At 39.1% G+C, this 22,016-nt stretch overlaps 1 protein-coding gene across 1 annotated transcript in view; it reads right to left on the bottom strand.

Annotated features, from left to right (window-relative positions):
- Positions 1-242: 242 nt before the first annotated feature.
- Positions 243-22,016, bottom strand: part of SLC4A1AP (solute carrier family 4 member 1 adaptor protein) — a 31,532-nt gene continuing 9,758 nt past the window's right edge. The window contains exons 6-14 of the mRNA XM_003827114.5: positions 19,543-19,703; positions 17,861-17,930; positions 17,301-17,487; positions 12,890-13,001; positions 9,965-10,205; positions 7,217-7,303; positions 6,465-6,532; positions 1,458-1,527; positions 243-578 (exon numbers count right to left, since the gene is read on the bottom strand). Of these exons, the coding sequence (XP_003827162.2) occupies positions 529-578; positions 1,458-1,527; positions 6,465-6,532; positions 7,217-7,303; positions 9,965-10,205; positions 12,890-13,001; positions 17,301-17,487; positions 17,861-17,930; positions 19,543-19,703 (1,046 nt within the window). The 3' untranslated portion in view covers positions 243-528. The remainder of the gene's footprint in view (positions 579-1,457; positions 1,528-6,464; positions 6,533-7,216; positions 7,304-9,964; positions 10,206-12,889; positions 13,002-17,300; positions 17,488-17,860; positions 17,931-19,542; positions 19,704-22,016) is intronic.

The following is a 22,016-nucleotide window of genomic DNA, read 5'->3' on the forward strand; positions in this document are numbered from 1 at the left end:
TGGGCAACATGGCAAGACTTCATCTCTCCAAAAAATTTAAATAAAATAATTAGCCAGGTGTGGTGGTGGTACATGCCTATAGTCCCAGGTACTTGGGAGGCTGAGGTGGGAGGATTGCTTGAGCCCAGGAGTTCAAGGCTACAGTGAGCTAGGATTGCACCACTGTACCCCAGCCTAGGTGACAGAGTAAGACCCTGTCTCTTAAAAATAATAAAATAAAATAAAATAAAATATTAGGAACATTTTTGCCTTCTTATTTTAATAGGATCATGTCTCTCACTTTACAAATTCTCAAAACATATGGTTCCCTTTTTACATACATATATAAACACTTTTAAACATAAATATCAAATGCATGAGAATCATATGGGCAGATAAATTTAGGAAGCCAAGAACACAGAACGAAAAGCCAGTCACCAGATCTTACAAATGATCATCTAAACTTCTCTGGCCATTCAATTTGATACATTATCCCAAATATTCCATGTCACATGGTCCACAAGGTTTTCTTTTGGGATTCTGAAGCAATCAATAGCCATACTTGTCATTAAGATGGGTTCTGCCATCTCCACTTTGACCTAGATCAGAATATAAAAAAAGAAATACATTATTTACTCTTCCAAAGTCAGGAGAGAAAAGATATCCAGATATCAGTAGGCCAAAAAGTAAAATAGACAAAAAGGTTTATTCTACGGTAGAAATTTTACTTTTTGTATGAAATTTCAAAATACAGCCCTCTTTCCTTTCTACCCTAACATTTGTTAGCATAGAAAAAGCAGACATCTCAAGTAACTAAATTCTATTAGTTACTAATATATTAGAAATCTCAAGCTGTGATGAACATATGAGGAAGTAAGTATCTCATACATTGCTTTAAGGGTGTGTGTATGAGCATAAAACTGGTACAATCTCTATAGAATGCAATTTATAATATCTTTAAAATGTTTATACCTTTGATCCAGCAGGTTAACTTTTATGATTTTTTTTCTATAGATGCTCCTCTCTACTTAGCATTTTATATATAAGTATCCATAAGAAACTAACAACAATTGGTTGTCTTGTGAGGAAAACAACCGAGTAGCTGAGGCACAGCCAGAATTGTTTTCCTTTCTTTTGACTTGGTAAAACCCAGATAACATTACACCTGTAAACACTTCCGTATATATTCCTAGAAGACAAGGACTTTTTCCAAAAAACATAACTCAACATCATTCACACTTTAAAAAAATAAAAAATAATTTCTTAGTATCATCAAATATCCAGGTAGTGTTCAAAATTATCTGACTGGCTAATAATTTTTTTAAACAGTCGTTTGTTTGAATAAGGATCCAAACATGGTATACAAATTATCACTACATACTCTTGTAACTTTCTTATGTTGAACCTTAAATCTATATTACCTATTCAAAAATATAAATAAATGAACCTTAGAGGAAAAAAAAGTAAAAACAATCTACCTTCAGGTGGGACCCACACACAGTAGTCTGGGTCATCTTCAGGATATTTGGAAGAAAGTGTTGGTGGAAGCTAAAAAGAAAAGATGGATTGTTTTATTCACAAGAATTTCTCTCCAGAAACCTTACAACTGCAGAAGGGATTGGGTTCCTATTGTTAGCCTCCTTAAGCAGAATAAACATTAGTCAAGAATTTTGTATCCAACAAAACTAAGTTTCATGAATGAAAGAGAAATAAAGTCTTTTTCAGACAAGCACATGCTGAGGGAATTTGTCACTACCAGACCAGACCTACAAGAAATGCAAAAAGGAGTTCTAAATCTTAAAACAAAAGGTTGGCATGCACCAGAATAGAACCTCTTGAAAGCATAAAACTCACAGGGCCTATAAAACAATAATGTAATGAAGGAAGAAAAGTATCTAGGTAACAATCAACATGATGACTGTAACAGTACCTCACATCTCAATATTAACATTCAATGTAAATGGTCTAAATACTCCACTCAAAAAAAAAAAAAAAAAATCACAGGCTGGGCTCAGTGGCTCACACCTGTAATCCCAGCACTTGGGGAGGCTGAGGTGGGTGGATCACCTGAGGTCAGGAATTCAAGACCAGTCTGGCTAACGTTGCAAAACCCCATCTCTACTAAAAATACAAAAATTAGCCAAGTGTGGTGGTGTGTGCCTGTAGTCCCAGCTACTCAGGAGGCTGAGGCAGGAGAATCACTTGAACCCGGGAGGCAGAGGTTACAGTGAGCTGAGATCACACCACTGCACTCCAGCCTGAGCTACAGAGCGAGATTCCGTCTCAATAAATAAATAAATAAATAAATAAATAAATAAATAAATAAATAAATCGCAAACCAAATATCTGCCATCTTCAAGAGACTCATTTAACATGTGAGGCTTCTTATAGACTAAAGGTAAAGGAGTGGAAAAAGATATTCCATACAAATGGAAGCCAAATGCAAGCAGGAGTAGCTATTCTTATATCAAATAAAATAGAATTTAAAGCAACAACACTGAAAAAAAGACAAAGAAGGCTATTTATAATTATAAAAGGATCAACCCAACAAGAAGATATTACAATCCTAAATATATATGCACCTAAAACTGGAGCTCCCAGATTCATAAAACAACTACTACCAGACCTAACAAAAGAGAAAGACAGCAACACAATGATAGTGGAAGACTTCACACTCCACTGACAACAGTAAACAGATCATCAAGGCAGAAAGTCAACAAACACTGGACCTATACTATACTCCAGAACAAATCAACTAACATATTTACAGAACATCTACTCCAGAACTGCAGAATATACAATCTTCTCATCAGTGCCTGGAATATTCTCCAAGATAGACCATATGATAGACCACAAAACAAATCTCAAATTTAAAAAAATTGAAATCATATCAAGTATCTTTTCAGACCACAGTCGAATAAAACTAGAAACCAACTTGAAAAGGAACCTTCAAAACTATACAAATACATGGAAATTAAACAATCTGCTTCTAAATGATTTTTGGGTTAACAATGAAATCACTGGAAATTTAAAAATTCTTCAAAATAAATAATAGTGACACAAGTTATCAAAACCTCTGGGATACAGCAAAAGCAGTGCTAAGAGGAAAAATTTATAGTGCTAAATGCCTACATCAAGAAGTCTTGAGCCAGGCATGGTGACTCACGCCTATAACCCCAGCACTTTGAAAGGCCAAGGCAGGAGGATTGCTTGAGCTCAGGAGTTCAAGACCAGCCTGGATAACATAGCAAGACCTCATCTCTATTTAAAAAAGAGAGAGAGAGAGAGAGAAAAGTCTGAAAGATCACAAATTGACAACCTAATGTCACACCTCAAGGAACTAGAGGAACAAGAACAGACCAAATGAGGCTGGGCGCGGTGGCTCATACCTATAATCCCAGCACTTTGAGAGGCTGGGGTGGGCAGATCGCTTGAGTCCAGGAGTTCAAGACGAGCCTGGTCAACATGGTGAAATCCTGCTTCTAACAAAAGTACAAAAATTAGCTGGGCGTGGTGACACACGCCTGTAATCCCAGCTATTCAGGAGAGCTGAGGCAGGAAAATTGCTTGAACCCGGGAGGCAGAGGTTGCAGTGAGCTGAGATCGCACCACTGCACTCCCTGGGCAACAGAATGAGACTCTGTCTCAAAAAAAAAAAAAAAAAAAAAAAGAACAGATTAAACCCAAAGCTAGCATAAAAGAAATAACAAAGATCAGAGCAGAACTAAATGAAATTGAAACAAAAGAAACTGCAAAAGATCAATGAAAAAAAGGTGGTTTTTGAAAAGATAAACTAAATTGATAGATCATTAGCTAGATTAGACAAGAAAAGAAGATTCTATATTAGTTCAATTAGAAATGAAAATGGAGACATTACAAGCAACACCACAGAAATACAAAAGATCCTTTGAGACTACTATGAACACCTCTATGCACACAAACTAGAACATCTAGTAGAAATGGATAAATTCCTGGAAACACACAACCCTCCTAGATTGAATCAGGAAGAAACAGAAATCCTGACCAAACCAATAAAAAGCAGTGAGATTGAGTCAGTAATTAAAAAATATTACCACCAACAAAAAAAAAAGCCCAGGACCAGAAGGATTCACAGTCAGATTCTACCAGACATTCAAGGAAGAATTGGTACCAATCTTACTGAAAGTATTCCAAAAGAATGAGAAAGGAATCCTCCCTAACTCATTCTATGAAGCTAATATCGCCCTGATACAAAAACTAGGAAAGGACATAACAAAAAAACAGAAAACTAGAGACCAATATCCCTGGTGAACACAGACGCAAAAATCCTCAATGAAAGACTAGTAAACTGAATCCAACAGCATATCAGAAAAATAATACACCCTATTCAATACACCATGATCAAGTGGGTTTCATCCCAGGGATGCTGGGATGGTTTAACATATGCAAGTCAATAAATATGATACATCACAGCAACAGAATTAAAAACAAAAACCATATGATCATCTCAATAGATGCAGAAAAAGCATTCAATAAAAGTCAGCATCCCAGGATCATTTGAAGCTAGGAGTTTGAGACCAGCCCGGGCAACAAAACAAGACTTATTTCTACAAAAAAACCCACAAAAATTAGCCGGGCATTGTGGTGCACAACTGTAGTCCCAGCTACTCAGGAGTCTGAGGTGGGAGGATCACTTGAGCCCAAGAGGTTGAAGCTTGCAGTGAGCCATGATCACACCACTGCACTCCAGCCTGGGTGACAGAGCAAGACTCGGTCTCAAAAATAAAAATAAAAATAAAAAATAATATTTTTTTGCAGCAACTTGGAGCTAGAGGCCATTATTTTAAGCAAAGTAACTTAGGAGTGGAAAACCAAATACCATATGTTCTCACTTATAAGTGGGAGCTAAGCTATGGGTATGCAAAGGCATACAGAGTGGTATGATGGACTTTGGAGACTCGGAGGAGGCTGGGAAAGGGATGAGGAATAAAAAATTGCATATTGGGTACAATGTACACTACTTGGGTGACAGGTGCACTAAAATCTCAGATTTCATCACTATATGATTCATCTATGTAACCAAAGAACCATTTGTAACCCAAAAGCTATTTTTTAAAAATTATATATATAGGTATAATTTTAACTCTAAGAACTATTGTCCTTATGCCTGTTAGCAAACAAAAACTAACGGAGAACAGTTTCTATTAATGATCTTGACATAAGTAACCTACTTGGGGGAATATTCTCTCTCTGAACCTTTTTTCCATAAAGCATCACAAGCTGATTTTCAGCCAGTGAGTTACATGACACTCTTTAAAAGGGGCAGTTAACACACTGCAGGTATGAGTGCTAAATGGTACAGCCCCCATAGAGGGAAATTTGGCATTTACCTTTTGGCCAAGGTTTAGAAAAGTTAACAGAGCAAGGCTGACTGCTATCCTTTGAAAACCTATTTGCAAGGTTTGCCCTTGGCTGGCATCTGGGAATCTAGACTTTGGGAAGGTTTCTGCTACCCTAACTGACAAGAATGGCTCATTGTGCCTAAACTGTTTGTACAAACAATATGATTCATGCTGAACACCTGCTTTCCTTCTGGAAGTCTGAATTTTGGTAGATGCCAGGCAGGGAATGCCTATGTGATCAGTTGCCAATAAAAACCCTGGGCACTGAGTCTCTAATGAGCTTCCTTAGTTAGCAACATTTCGCAAGTGTTGCCACAACTTGTTCTTAGGGGAATTAAGCATGTCCTGTGTGACTCTACTGGAAGACATCCTTGGAAGCCTGTGCCAGGTTTCCACCATATTTTGCCCCATGTTCCTTCTCCCTTTGCTGATGGTGCCTGGTGTCCTTTTGCTGTAGTATATCATAGATGCAAGTACAATCATACGCTGAGACCTTGGTCCTCTTGTGAATGACCTAACCTGTGAGTGGTCTTGGGGACCTCCTGACACAGCCTAGCACTTCTGGGAGCTTACTATATCCACATAAAATTATATATATACAAGGTTGTTCATTATAGTATTATTGTAATAAAAGACTAAAAACAACGCAAGTGTCCATCTGTAAGGAACTGGTTAGATAAGGTCCTCCATATGGTGAGAAACTCTCAATATACTGTTACAAAATAATTTCCATGAGTGGTTTAAATAAATAAATAAATAAAACAAAAAAACAGACGTAGAATGGAGTACATTACATCCTACCTTTTGTGTAATAAAAGGAGGAAAATAAGAATATGTTATTCAAATGTCTTTATATGGCAAATTAGGATATAAAAAAGATTCATAAACTAATAAAAGAGATAGTTTGTATGTGAGCAGTTATAGGGAAAAGAGTGATAAAGACAACAGAAAATTCAAAAACAAAAATCAAAGCATCTAGATTTCTAGGAGAGGGGAATAAGGCTGCTGGGAACTCTGTTAAGTCAGTCTCCAAAGATTCACTTTTCTGGATGTGGTCCATGACAAAGGGATTCATTTTTACTCCCAGACAAGTGAAATACTTACTTTGCCTGGACCAGGTGTTTTCTTTTTCTTCAGTTCACCTCTGCTTTTCTCATATTCATTCTTTGATGCTAATTTAAGAAAAAAAAAAAAACCCGGCAATAGCTATTTTCAGTATAAGTAAAATAAAAAGGCAAAATTCTTCCTAAAAGAACATTACAATTACTGAAGAAAAGATGCTCATGACAATGCAATTCTTAACAATTCCTTCTACTGCTGTAAAAACTATATCAAGAGAAAATTTTTCCTGGATGAATAACCCTAGTTTTTAAATCCTAAGGCTGTTCTACAAGTTTGAATATAACCACATTATGCGAACAAGTTAAAAAAAAATGAGGCTGATTTTACTAGTCCACAGTTTAACCATTACAGGTAAAACCAGAGTAAAGCAGTCCTTTTAACAATTTCTTTTAAGATAGTTTTGGAATCACTCCCATAATAGGTACATATTTGACTTTGGGAGATGTAAAATTGTGGAGAGCTTTGCACAGCCAGAGGGAAGTATCAAGGCATTAGGTGCTTTGTGGGGGAGGGAGAGGGAACCCCAGAAGGTGGAAGAGGAGTAAAAGAAAGGCAAATGGGATGGCACCAAATACAAACCTCTCTTATGTTCCAACTTTGTCCAGGGGCCTAGTGGCAACATAACTAAAGGACCATTCTCTGTGCTGCCTTCAGGTCAGCTGCCAACCCCTCCCTTATGAAACCAGTCAGCCACCTGTGTGCAGAGCAGCAATGAAGGCTGCCGTACTACTTGCCTGAGGGTCCTGCACACAATGAAGTGGTTTTGCTACAGTCTTGATAATCTTTATTCTGTTCTTCCTTGCTAAGTTGAGACATGTTTTCTATAAAAAGCAATATCAAAGCATATTGTCATGATTTAATTCATGGTGGAAAGCCAAACAAACAAAAACAAAAACAAGAGAAAGAGAAGCTAAGTACATAATCATCCAGTTTTATTATCATCAGCTTCAACTAATCTTAAGGTTTTAAATAAATATGTTTCAAATGTATTACAGAAGACTGCCAATTTTCCACTTAAAACACTAGCCAACATTGAGGTAAAACTTTTTAGCAATACTTACCAAAAGCCTCAAAAATGTACATACTCCTTGGCCTAGAAATTCTACTCCCAGAACATATTTTTTTAAAAATCAGAGATGACCACCAAAATTTATTATTATTTTAGAAACAGGGTTTTTCTCTGTTGCCCAAGCTGGAGTGCAGTGGGGCAATCATAGCTCACTGCTGCCTTGAATTCCTGGGCTACAGAGATCCTCCTGCCTCAGCCTGCAGAGTAGCTAGGACTACAGGCATGTACCACCATGCCTGGCCAGTATTTTTTTTTTTTTTTAATTTTTTGTAGAGATAGAGTTTCACTATCTTGTCCAGGCTGGTTTCAAACTCCTGGGCTCAAGTGATTCTCCTACTTCGGCCTCCCAAAATGTTGGGATTACAGGTGTGAGTCACCCAGCCTAGCCCCAAAATTTGTTATATATATGTTTGTAATAGCAAAAATTAAGAAATAACCTACATGTTTAACAATTGAGAGTTGACTAAACACATTATGGCATATGCATGTGATGAACCACTATGCTCCTTCTCTGAAACCACATTTTAAAAAGAATAGTCTAAGGCATAGGAAAAAAAAACTAGGTTATAAAATAGCAATATATAAGCTGGGCATGGTGGCTCATGCCTATAATCCCAGCACTTTGGGAGGCTGAGGTGAGAGGATTGCTTGAGGCCAGGAGTTTGAGACCAGCTTGAGCAACATAGGGAGACCCTATGACTCTATTTTCTCTACAAGCATGTGCCTTGGGAGGTCAAGGCTGCAGTGAGCCAAGATCACACCACAGTACTCCAACCTGGGTAACAAAGTAAGACTCTGTCTCAATAAAAGTAAATATTAAAGTAAAAATAAAAACAAACCACAGGAAAAAAAGGCCTGGGGTAATCCCTCATCACTGCAAATTTACTAATTATTTAATTTTGTTTTGTTTTGTTTTTGAGACAGAGTCTCACTCTATCACCCAGGCTGGAGTGCAGTGGCATGATCTCAATTCACTGCAACTTCTGTCTCCCGGGTTCAAGCAATTCTCTTGCCTGCTCAGAGCCCTCCTGAGTACCTGTGATTACAAGCGTGCACCATCACGCCCAGCTAATTTTTTCTGTATTTTTAGTAGAGACAGGGTCTCACCACGTTGGCCAGCCTGGTCTCGAACTCCTGACCTCAGGTGATCCATCCGCCTCAGCCTCCCAAAGTGCTGGGATTACAGGCGTGAGCCACTGTGCCTGGCCAAATTTACTAATTATTTAATCTTATAAACCAAGTTTCAAAATCTAAGCTATTTTTACACACACATACTTACTTTGGTCTGTTAAACAAAAAAATTATAATACTTATTGCTCCCCGCCTGCTGACCTGTTTATATCCACCTTCACAATATATGGCCCAAAGACCAAGCTCATGTAAGTACCTTTTTGAAAAGGACAAATGCAGATACAGAACACTTACCTCTCACAGATGAGGAAACAGTAAGTTTTCTGTTTCCCAGACAAATGAAGGTGATTCAAGAGAAGGGCTACATACCAGGCCTGGAGTTTTTATGTAGCCAAGCCTGGTTTGTTGTGGAAGTAGACATGCATGCATTCCCATATATTCTGTGCCAGTTTTTATTGTTTCTCCTCATACTCCTTATTTTCTGAGATCTTTATCTTCCTAACCAGTTTGGCCAACCAGCAGGAAAATAACCCCTGCAGTTGACAAGGGATGAAAGGATACTAAAAAGATAAACAATGATCTTTAGGGGTGGGATTGTGGGGATTTCTTTTTTTTCCTTTGGACTTTTATGTATGATCTATAGTTTCTAAAATGAACATATAACCCTTTGTAATTAGAATATATATATAGAAAATACAGAATTAATTGATGCATATATCTATATGAATATCAATCTATTCCATCTTTCAACATTTTTCATCAAATATTTGCTGAGGCAGGTGGATATGTGTCAGGTTTTGTGCTAGGTTCCAAACACAAAAAAATGAATGAAGCAAGATCCTTCTTGAGAACTTTAGTCCAATGGGTACAATTATGGTTTGGCCTCTGTTTTAGGGATGGAGGAAAAAATGAATAGGGGTTGACTTATCCGGAGACCACCTGATCAGGCCCCATCATGTACCCTATTCCACTGCCCTCCAACTCACACAGTGGCAGCAGCTCAGGATTATTCCACAGCAGCTATGGTTTCAGATTCCATAGCCTTCAATTTTCTGTAATTCTGGAATGGATTGGAAATAACTGCCCTTAATTTGCAATGAAGACAAATAATGACTGGCGGTCAAAGGAAGAAGACCAAGAAAGTATGTTTGCTTGCTACAGAGTCAGTATATCACATACAAAGTCAAATGCACAGACAAGAACTGGCCTTGCTTTTTAAAACCTATCCACAATCAATGTAACTGCCCACTGAACAACACAGGAAGGAGAAGAAAGATATTACCATGGGTTTGGGTTTCTTTAAAATGTGTGAGATCTGTGGGAGGCCTCATTTCCTGCACTGCTGCTTCTGGCTCTATCTCTGGCTGTGGCCTACTGAGGCTTCCATCCTCCAGTTTTTTCTTTTCATGCTCCTCCTTTTCTTTCTCTTCTTCCTCTTCCTCTTCCTCCTCCTCTTCTACTTCAGGCTCATCTTTCATTCTCATTAGAGTTGGAGGGAGTTCTGGACGCTTAGGGGGTAACTTCTAAGAGGGAAACAAAACCATGAACAAGTAGTTCTACTTAATGACAACAAGAGAAAAATCTTTTCAAGGAGGTCAATCTAAATGTATTGAATGTTTACTCTTTTTAGGTTGATGAACTCCACAGAAGTCTGCTGGAGGTGGGACTTTGACATGAAAGTTTACCCCTCTATAGACCCTAAACAAGTGTCTTTATTAGTTCCTAGAGTCAAAGATTACTAAATACAAAACACTTGAAAATAGCTTGTAAGGAACTAAAATAGTTGTTTCAGATGAGTGCCAGCTACAGGAATTCTGGACTGTTATAACTCATGATATTAAAGGATTTCAATTGATTACAAAATCTTCTAAGGAATAAATCAGACAATCAGAAATAAGTCATTTGTGCTGCTTTTTCATTTTAGACTTGGAGTAATTTCAAGGAAACAAGGTATGTAAATCCATCAAACAGATCCTGAGGAAAAGGAGGAAGACATTTCTCAAAGAATAAAGCTAAATATTCTAATCAAAGCCATTCAATAAAAGTATTTATTAGAAAAGGTTGATCACAGTTATGGAATACAGGGAAGGAACCAAAGCATATCTTGGTTATATCTTTTTTTTTTTTTTTTTTTTTTTTTGAGACACAGTCTTGCTCTGTGGCCCAGGCTGGAGTGCAGTGGTGCGATCTCAGCTCACTGAAACCTCTGCCTCCCCGGTTCAAGCGATTCTCCTGCCTCAGCCTCCTGAGTAGCTGGGGTTATAGGTGTGCAGGCCACCGTGCTCAGCTAATTTTTGTATTTTTAGTAGAGACGGGGTTTCACCATGTTGCCCAGGCTGGTCTCGACTAGTGAGCTCAAGCAATCCACCCACCTCGGCCTCCCAAAGTGCTGGGATAACAGGTATGAGCCACCGCGCCTGGCCTATATTATCTTTTAAATATAGGACTTAGTTCTAAAATTCTCTAAGGAGGGCTTTTTAGTAAAAAGTTTTCTATTTAAAACCTAAGTCCCCACCGCAACAGATTGAAAAGCCTACTTGTTAGGTAAACCATTACTCATTCAGAATACATAGTGAGGCCGAGGCAGGTGAATCATGAGGTCAGGAGTTCGAGACCAGTCTGGCCATGGTGAAAAACTGTCTCTACTAAAAAAAAATACAAAAAATTAGTTGGGCGTGGTGGTGGATGCCTGTAATCCCAGCTACTCGGGAAGCTGAGGCGGGAGAATCGCTTGAACCCGGGAGGAGGAGGTTGCAGTGAGCCGAGATGGCCACTGCACTGCAGCCTGGGCGACAGTGTGAGACTGTCTCTCAAAACAAACAAAAAGAATACATAGCTAGGACTTCAGACTTCTGCCACCAGAGGGCAGTATACCCTAATTCAGGGTGTTTTGGATAAATTGTGGCCCCTGCTGCCCAAATTCATGTTTGAAGTCCCAAGCCCCAGTACCTCAGAATATGACTGTAAATTAAATTAAACTGAATTAAAATGACACTATTAGGGTGGGGCCCTAACTCAGTATGACTCGTGTCCTTATAAGAAGAAGAAGAGACACCAGGAGTGCAAGTGCACAGAGGGATGGCCATCTGAAGAGCCAGCAAGAGGGCAGCCATTGGTAAGCAGAGAGGCCTTAGAGGAAACCAACCCTGCTGGCAACTGTGAGCAAATAAATTTCTGTTGTTTAAGCTGCCCAATCCCTAGTATTTTGTTATGGTGGCCCTAGCAAACTAATACTCAAGGTTCAGCTCTTAGGGGTAATGAAAACCTTTTAAAAGCTGAATCTATGAATAGGAATATAGATAAAGCAAAAACATACAGACAGACATATATTGTAGGGTAGCAGGGAAATCATAAAGCTCAAGAGACAGACCTGGATCTGATTACCAGCTTAGTTACATAACGCTGGTGTGATCTGGTATTTAACTTCTCTGACTCTCTTGCCTCATTTGTAAGAGGCAATAATTCCCACACAGCAAAAGGTGTTGGAAGGATTAAATGAAGAAAAATCATATGGCAGAGGCAAGTGCACACACTATGTTCTTAACAAATGTTGGTGAGTCTGAACACTACATCTATCCACCTGGGGAAAAGCATTTAATGCAGGAGACCCATTCTTAAATGCAACATTCATGAGAAATTAATAAACTATTATTCTAATTTACAAACCATTTACTTGCAAATTGATTGGCATAAATTAATTCATCAATTCTTGATAACTCTAAGCTGAGAAAAAGAATCCACAAACCGGCCAGGCACAATGGCTCATGCCTATAAACCCAGCATTTTGGGAGGCCAAGGCAGGTGGATCACAAGGTCAAGAGATGGAGACCATCCTGGCCAACATGGTGAAGTCCCATCCTACTAAAAATACAAAAATTAGCTGGGCATGGTGGAGCACGCCTGTAGTCCCAGCTACTCGAGAGGCTGAGGCAGGAGAATTGCTTGAACCCGGGAGGCGGAAGTTGCAGTCAGCCGAGATCGCGCCACTGCACTCCAGCCTGGTGACAGAGTGAGACTCTGTCTCCAAAAAAAAAAAAAAAAAGAATCCAAGAACCAAGTTCTGGGAAAGATGTGATCATACCAAGCCCACAGCCCTTTCTCACATTACTATGGAATGAGTCATTTGTAGTTTCAAAAAAGAAAAGAGAAAAATTAGCTCAGGGATAACTCAAGGGCTAAAAGTTTAACACCCTGACTCACAACTTACCCCTACTGTTCCAGTTTTTAATTTGAATTTGCTTCCTCCTTTCATGGCACCAAATAGAGGCAATGTAAGCTTTTTAGCTTTGTTTTCTGCACCTGTAGTCTGAGTTTCAGTCCTAGGAAGAAAGAATAATTATACACATCTATTCCAGGGAGTCCCAAGGTTTTATCTAAAAATACCATGATACTGACAAAGAAACCTCTGGCAAAATAAAAATTACCACAAAATGAATATGTAAGCATATAACAATAAGAAAGAGGTATTCAGAACAGATTTTGAATGGACAAGAACAATGCTGACTGTCACAGACACAGAGCTATGATGAGGCTGCTCCCTTAGTCAAGTAATTTGCCACATGACTTCACACCCATGAAATGACTACAGTACAAAGGTCACTGGCAAAGGAGAATATATAAGCAGCAGGAGATTGATCCATGGTGTAAAGCCCTACTTCCCACCAACCTCTGAAGAGTGTCTTACTTATCTGGAGCTCCCACTTAAGCGCAATAGCTCTGAGCACTTAAAAAAAAAAAGCGTGCATGGGGATGGGGGTCCAGTGTAGTAATGACAAAGATATAGTGAGAGACTGCAACTGCTGAGCCTGTCAACATTCTCAACGGCTGGAGATAGTTAGCAAAGCTAAGCCCATTAGGGCAAAGCTGAGGAAGGGTATAAAGAAGAGATAGTAGAAATTAGAAAGGCAGGGGGAGAACAGAGCAAAAACAAAAGGGATAGCAATTCAGTTGACAAGATATTCAGAGCAGGCAGAGGTGACAATGAGAATATGGCATGAGGAGACAGAGGAAACCCCAGAATAAGCATACTAGACCGAAAAGAAAGCCCTCTGTTTTCTTCACATTGACCATGGGACAGCCCTGAAAACTGGAATATAAGGACAGTAATGGCATTCGACTCACAGTGACCCATACCAGATGTTAGCTACCTGGCCCTCCCTGAAGCCCCACTTGCTACTACTGCCTTCTTTTACCTAAGTCTTATCCCCTTAGTAGCACTCTTAAGTCCAGCCTCAAGCCCCTTTCTCCCTACCAGAGATAAAACCCATTCCCTTGCTAAGGCCACCAGAAGAATGCTGCCTGCCTGGCCATGAAGGACATTTTGTCAAATCATTATCCTTCACACCCTTCCCCACAGGCCTCAGGAAGGCTCTGGCATAGAAAGACAGAAGCAACAGCAACACAGATGTTTTCAGCTACATTAAAAAGCTGGACTGGCCTAGAGGATAAGCTAAGACTGGCTCAAAGGAGATGAAAAAGCAGAAGATGGAATCACAATCAAGATTGCTTGCAGGGGTTAGGGTAGGAGGCAGAAAGTTTGGAAGTTCAACCCATAAGTGAAAAGAGGAGGAAGAAGATACACATCTAGACCAGTATCCAAAATAGGAAAGGGAGGAAAAACCAGGCAAGCACACAGACTGATAGCAGGAGAGGAGGCTCTGGAGGAAGCTGAGACATATTTCGTTTTCTTTTTTTTTTTTTTTTAATTCTTCTTGCCCCAAATGTTGTTGTTGTTGTTGTTGTTTTCCAAAGCAGAGATTTGTTTTTGTTTTTTGTTTGTTTGTTTGTTTGAGACAGGGTCTTGCAACCTCACTCTTCCAGGCTCAAGTGATACCTCAGCCTCCCAAGTAGCGTGGATTACAGACAAGCACCACCATACCCAGCTAAGTTTTTATCTTTTGTAGAGACAGGGTCTCACTATGTTGCCCAGGCTGGTCTCAAACTCCTGAACTCAAGCCATCCTCCCACCTCACTCACTCTCCTAAAGTTCTGGGACTACAGGTGTGAGCCACCGTCCCCAGCCACTTTTATTAACAAATAGTTTTACTGTAACAAAATTATTATATGATTCTTACTTTTTCCAGTTATTTGTTATTTAGAACTAGAACTGCAACTACATTACAGTAAATTAGGACCTAAAGTGGTATGGCTATTTCGTACAGGATTTTCTTTTCAAATTCAGTATATCTGAATAGAATAGAAAGTATATTCACATGTTCAAAACTCAAGTATAAAGCACATATACTGTGAAAAGTCTCCCTCCCATTGCTGTCCCCCAGCCACCCAGTTGCCTTCCCCATTGGCAATCAATATTATTAATTTTTAACAAATCTTTCCAGAGATACAGTAGCAGATGCTGTCCCTCCCAGATTCCCTTTATCAGGCCAAACAGCTACTGCAGACATCGGCTGCTAAAGGCTCACACCTGCACCCTTCCCAGAATTGCTGTGAGCCCCTCCCACCCCCCAGTCACCGGCAGCCTATGACCAATGAAGGGTTGGGGGGACAGGGTATCGAAACCCAAGCCCCATGCCTCCATGGCATCTGTGGTGCCATTCAGGCTCTCCTGAAACCATATCTTAGCCCAGCTTCTTCTCCTGCCCTCTCCTGCTTCCCTCACTCCCATATAGATTTCTCCTGAGAGCACTCTCTTAATAAATCACTTGCAGATGAATCTCTGATTCAGTCTGTTTTTAGGGAACCCGACCTAAACAGATATTATAAACATAACCATGGCCTACTTATCTATGTATTCTTCCCCCACCATCATTTTTTACAGACAGCGCCTGTTATACACACCGTTCTGCACCTTGCTTTTGTTACTTATCTTGATAGTGTTTCTGTATCTTATATATAGTTGCCTTTTTTTTTCAACAGCTATATGGTGTTCTATTGCATATCTATACCATAATTTATTTATTTTATTTATTTATTTTTTTGAGATGGAGTCTCGCTCTGTCGCCCAGGCTAGACTGCAGTGGCACAATCTCGGCTCACTGCCAGCTCCACCTTCCGGGTTCATGCCATTCTCCTGCCTCAGGCTCCCGAGTAGCTGGGACTACAGGCACCCACCACTACAACCGGCTAATTTTTTGTATTTTTAGTAGAGACAGGGTTTCACCATGTTAGCCAGGATGGTCTCGATCTCCTGACCTCGTGATCCGCCCAGCTCAGCCTCCCAAAGTGCTGGGATTACAGGCGTAAGCCACCGCACCTGGCCGCAATTTATTTAATCCATCCCCTTTGATAAACATTTAGGAGATTTCTAATTTTTTACTACTATTAATATAAACAATGCTGTACATCATTTCCTAAGTATGTGAGGGACAAATTCCTAGAAATGAAATAGATCAAAGGGCATGTGCATTTGTAATCAGGATAGAGACTGCCAATTTGTCTTGTATAGAGAATGTACTAATTTGTCCTTCAATGAGCAATATAAGAAAGAGCCTTTCTGTCAGCCTCATCTGCACAGTATAAAATCACAATTAATCTTCATCAAATTCATATATAAAAATGCTATTAAGACCAAGTGTGGTGGCTCACACCTGTAATCCCAGCACTTTGGGAGGCTGAGGTGGGCAGATACCTTGAGGCCAGGAGTTCAAGACCAGCTTGGGCATCATGGCAAGACCCCATCTCTACAAAAAATTAAAAATTAGCCAGGTATGGTGGAGCATGCGTGTGGTCCCAGCTACTTGGGAGGCTGAGGCAGGAGGATCACTTGATCCCAGGAGGTCAAGGCTGCAGTGAGCTGTCACTGTGCCACTGCACTCCAGCCTGGGTGACACAGTGAGACCCTATCTCAAAAAAAAAAAAAAAAAGGTATTAGGTTGTAGTATTTGTATTTCTCCTATGATCATGAAGTTGAGCATCTTTGTATAAAAGATGCTATTTGTATTTCTTTTCCTGTGGCCTGTGAGTAGACATCCTTTACTCATTTTTCTCCTGGATGGTTGGCTGTCTACTTATCATTCAGAGGTCTTTTTATTAATAATTTAATTTTTTTTTTGAGACAGAAACTTCCTCTGTCACCCATGCTGGAGTGCAATGGCACGATCACAGCTCACTGTAGCCTCGAACTCCTGGGCTCAAGCGATCCTCCTACCTCGGCTTCCCAAGTAGCTGGGACCACAGGTGTGCTCCAACATGGCTGGCTAATGTTTTTATTTTTTGTAGAGATAGGGTTGTGCCATATCACCCAGGCTGGTCTTGAAAGTGATCTGCCTGCTTCAACCTCCCAAAGTTCTAGGATTACAGGTATGAGCCACTACGCCCAGCCTCAGAGGTCTTTTTATATTAGATAAATTAGCTTTTTGTGCATGATGCTTTTTAAAGGAGTTTATTCTACACTAAAAGATTAAGTAAAAAGACTTCGGAACCTTCCAATGAATCAGAAATCAATATAGTTTTCTCAGAAAATCCTCTATCAGTCTATATTTCACAAATATGAAACAGGTTTTTAGTTACTCTATGAAACCACTGCTTTCTGTGCTTTAAAGGGTTCCTTGCATTACATTTGTATTATATAATGATTATTTAAGAAGATAAAGCGATAATTGAAAATGTTATCTATGCTACCATACTTATTTAGAATTCCAAATATAACTAAGACTTACTTTTTTAGTTCTGGAATCTCTGCTGGCTTTACAATTTTTATTAACCCTTTAAGTCTCTGTTGTTCTTTCCTCAGTTCAAAAGTTCTCAGGTGAAGTTTCTTCCGGGACACACCATCTAATGTACTGCCTGATTTCATTTCTGACATGAACGCATCTAAAGAATCCTGAGATGGAGACTCTGATAGAACTGTCCAAGAAAAGAATAACACATGTTTAGAAAGATGATCCTGAATATTTTAAAATTCAGCCAAAGTTTCCATATAAAAGTCACTAACATAAAACCGGACAGAGGACATCACTAGTAATAGGAATAAGGAACAGGTTATAGCCATGAGACCTTGGGAAGTCATTTTGTCTCAATGGGCTTCATTCCCCTCAACTATTAAATAAAGAGGTTAAACCAAATGATTTATAATGTTCTTTCTAGTTCTAAAACGGTATGTTGCTCCTTTAAAAGGCTCCATATTCTGTATGGTATTTCTTATTAACTAATGTAGCCCCAGTGCCTAGCATAGAGCACTATATATGGTATATTAATAAATATTTGATGAAAAACTTACCTTGGCTTGAGGCTTTCAATCTCTCAGAAATTTCAGAAAGTTCCCTTTCAGCATCATTTAATTTTGCAACCTGTAACACCCAAATCAACAGGGTTAGAAAGTTTTTCTTCTTTCAAACTGTTTCCTTATCATCCTCCTGTTTTAATTATTCTTACTAGAAGTTTTAAGAAGATTAATTCAAAAGTCCAGTTAAACTGCTACTTATGGAGTTAACACTTTTTTTTTTTTTTTTTTTTTTTGAGATGGAGCCTCATTCTGTTGCCAGGGTAGAGTGCAGTGGTGCAATCTCGGCTCACTGCCACCTCTGACTCCCGGGTTCAAGCGATTCTCCTGCCTCAGCGTCCCAAGCAGCTGGGACTACAGGTGTGCACCACCACACCCAGCTACTTTTTGTATTTTTAGTAGAGACAGGGTTTCACCATGTTGGCCAGGATGGTCTCAATCTCTTGACCTCATGATCAGCCTGCCTCAGCCTCTCAAAGTGCTAGGATTACAGGTGTGAGCCACCACACCTGGCCAGAGTTAATAGTTTTTTTTTTTTTTGAGACGGAGTCTCGCAGTGTCGCCCAGGCTGGAGTGCAATGGCGTGATCTCGACTCACTGCAACCTCTGCCTCCTGCATTCAAGCAATTCTCCTGTCTCAGCCTCCAGAGTAGCTACGACTACAGGCACACACCACCACGCCTGTCTAATTTTTGTATTTTTTTTTTTTTAGTAGAGGTGGGGTTTCACCACATTGGTCAGGTGGGTCTCGAACTCCTGACCTCAGGTGATCCACTGGCCTCAGCCTCCCAATGTGCTGGGATTACAGGCATGAGCCACCATGCCCAGCCAGGAGTTAACACTTTTTATGTGTTAAATCCAAATTTAATTTATTTCTGAATTAAAAAACACAGAATTAAACAGAATGAATAACTCGGACTTTATTTCACTCAGAAGAAAGAGCTCAAGGCATTTGTTTTCACATAAATCAAAAGGATAGATGTTGGGTAATGTTTTAAGCTCTGAATCCTACCATAAATTAATACCTGTAAGAAATTCCTTGAAGTGCAATTGCTGAATCAATGCATTTTTAATACTGACAGATGTCGTAGGATTGATCACTTAAAAGGTTGTATTGTACATTCCCACCAATTGAGAGTCTACTTCTCCATATTCTGGTCAAGCTCTGCATTATTAATCTTATGTTTTTTTCTAGTCAAATAGGTAGCCTATTACCTACCTATTATTGTCTGTTACCTACCCATTAACACATGTCACCTTGTGATAATTTCCTGAAGAACATACTGTTTCAGACTACATATTACCATACTACATTCTTCAAAATTCCTTTGACTTCTCTTGACTGCCAGAAGGCTAAAGTCAATTTCACCTCAGAATGCCCTAACTTGGAACTTTTTCCTTTCCTTTTGAGAGAGGTAATATCATATCCAAAGAATGTTAATTAATGGATCAATATCCTGAAGGAAAGGATCTAGCAGCAAGCCATATTTTTTTCAAACAACTTGGATAAGACTAGTTGTCTGTTACCATTAAATTAACAGACCACAAAAGTTATACTTCAGTATCAGATTTCAATGCTACTACTTTAAAAATTATCATAAAACATATTTAAATAATACATTATGTTATTAAAAATTAAACTATTAAATACCACAGCTACTTCCATAAATAAAACTTGCCAATGATTCAAAGGTCTCTGGCTTCTCATCAATCTTGCCAGCCTTCTTCATTCTGTTCAGACGCTTCTTCTCAATCAGGCCAGTCCTATCAAGAAATGTGTCATCATCACTATCATAAAAGTCTTCATCTTCCCAGTTCTTGGCTTTCCTTTTCCGAGATACTAGAGGTAGATAAAATGATGAATAAATAGGTTTTTAAAAAAGAAAAGAAAAAGAAAGAAGGCAAGTAGGCAAGGAGCTTAAAATGTCACCATCAACTACTGAAAGAGAGGTTCTACAAGCTGCCAAACTATGTATAAAAACAAAGGGCTAAACCTTGAAGACATTATACTAAGTGAAATAAGCCATATATAAAAGGACACTTACTGCATTATGTGAGGTACCTAAAGTAGTCAAATTCATAGAGACAGAAAAGTAGAATGGTGGTTGCCAGAGGCTGGGAAGGAGGGAGAATGAAGTTAGTGTTTAACAGATACCGAATTTCAGTATGGAATGATAAAAAAGTTCCAAAATGAACAGTGTTGATGGTTCCATAATATTGTGAATGTACTTAATGCCACTGAGTGATACTCTTAAAATGCTTAAAATGGTACACTTTTCTGTTATGTATATTTTCCCACAATTTCTTATTAAATAATTTTTCATTAAAGCAAATAGTTAATTTATTTAATGAGCAAACGGCTTTTAAAAATCAATGAGGATGGCCAGGCATGGTAATCCCAGCACTTTGGGAGGCTGAAGGGGGATGGATCGCCTGAGGTCAAGACCAGCCTCACCAACATGGTGAAACCCCATCTCTACTAAAAATACAAAAATTAGATGGGCATAGTGGCGGGTACCTGTAATCCCAGCTACTCAGGAGGCTAAGGCAGGAGAATTGCTTGAACCTGGGAGGTAGAGGTTGCAGTGAGCCAAGAAAGCGCCATTGCACTCCAGCCTGGGTGACAAGAGTGAAACTCTATCTCAAAAAAAAAAAAAAAAAAAATCAATGAGGAAAAAAGGAAAATGAAAAATGAGAAAAAGGACAATAACCCAAAAGAAAATTTGAAAAAGGATAATGAAAGCAGTTCACAGAAAAATACAATAAATATTTTTAAATGTTACTTTAAAAAAAAATAAAGTACAAATTTAAAAATTAGATACTTCTCATCTATTAGACTAGAAAAACATAAAAAGATTAATAATTGGTGGGAATGTACATTGATACAACCTTTTTGATGGTCAAGCCTACAGCATCTGCCATTAAAAATGCATTGATCCAGCAATTCCACTTCTAGGAATTTATTCTATAAATATCAATGCAATAGTATTTATAACAGTGAATATGTAAAGAGTCCATCAATAAGAAACTATGACAGCTATTACTTTTTTGTTCACCCTACAACATTCTACTCCCTTTGTTCTGATAAAAGTACCTCTTTCCCCTAGAAAATTCCTCCCCCATTTTATCTGGTTTAGGGATAGTCATAGGACCAAAGCCAAATCAGTAAGACTCTTTCCCTCATATTTATATTTAGAGATGGGGCAAAGAGGCTCTCTTTACAATGAGGTTATTAAAGTGAGAGACTGTAAGTTCAGGGCTGTAAGCAATCAGCTTTTCAGCACAGGGTAAGAATCTGTCTGCAAAGTTTAAAAATGCACTCGTGAGACAGACTCACTCACAGACACACACACACACACACACACACACACACACAACTTGTATATGTCCTGGTGATGCTGAGTCTACTTTGGTAGTACTAAGTTATGGTTTCAGAACTTGAGGTTCTGGTTCATGCAGTTGTTTCTTCATTCCTGTTCCTTCATCCTGAGCTATTCTTCCCAGCTTCTGCAGCCAATGACCTTTCCCCTAAGCTAGTTTGAATTGGACTTCTATTATTTGCAAGGAAAATAGTCCTTATTAATATAAGCCTAATTTCCAGGTTAAGATGGTACATTAAACACACATATCTAATTTCCCTCTTTCCCTAAATCCCAATAAACCATAGTAAAGAGATGTACCCAAGCCTGGGCAACATAGCAAGACCTTGCCTTTACTAAAAATAAATCTAAAAAAAGTAGCTGGGCATGGTGGTGTGCACCTGTAGTCCCAGCTACTCAGGAGGCTGAGGCGGGAGGATCGCTTGAGCCCCGGAAGTTGATGCTGCAGTGAGCTGTGATCAGACCACTGCACTCCAATCTGGGCAGCATAGAGGAAAGAGAAGGAAGGAAGGGAGGAAGGAAAGAAGGAAGGAAGGGAGGAAGGAAAGAAGGAAGGAAGGAAGGAAGAAAGGGAGGGAGGGAGGGAGGGAGGGAAAGGAAAGGAAAAAAGAGAAGGGAGGGAAAGGAGGAAAAGAAAAAGAAAGAAAGAAAGAAAAGAAGGAGAGAGAGAAAGAAATCCATAAAGACCCAAATTTTAGAAAATTAGAAAGTAGACAGATGAGTAGAAACTAACTTAGTAGAATTTAAAAAGATAAATCCTAAACAGTGGGGAA

The sequence above is a fragment of the Pan paniscus genome, chromosome 12, assembly GCF_029289425.2.
Source record: "Pan paniscus chromosome 12, NHGRI_mPanPan1-v2.0_pri, whole genome shotgun sequence".
NCBI classification, from domain to species: domain Eukaryota; kingdom Metazoa; phylum Chordata; class Mammalia; order Primates; family Hominidae; genus Pan; species Pan paniscus.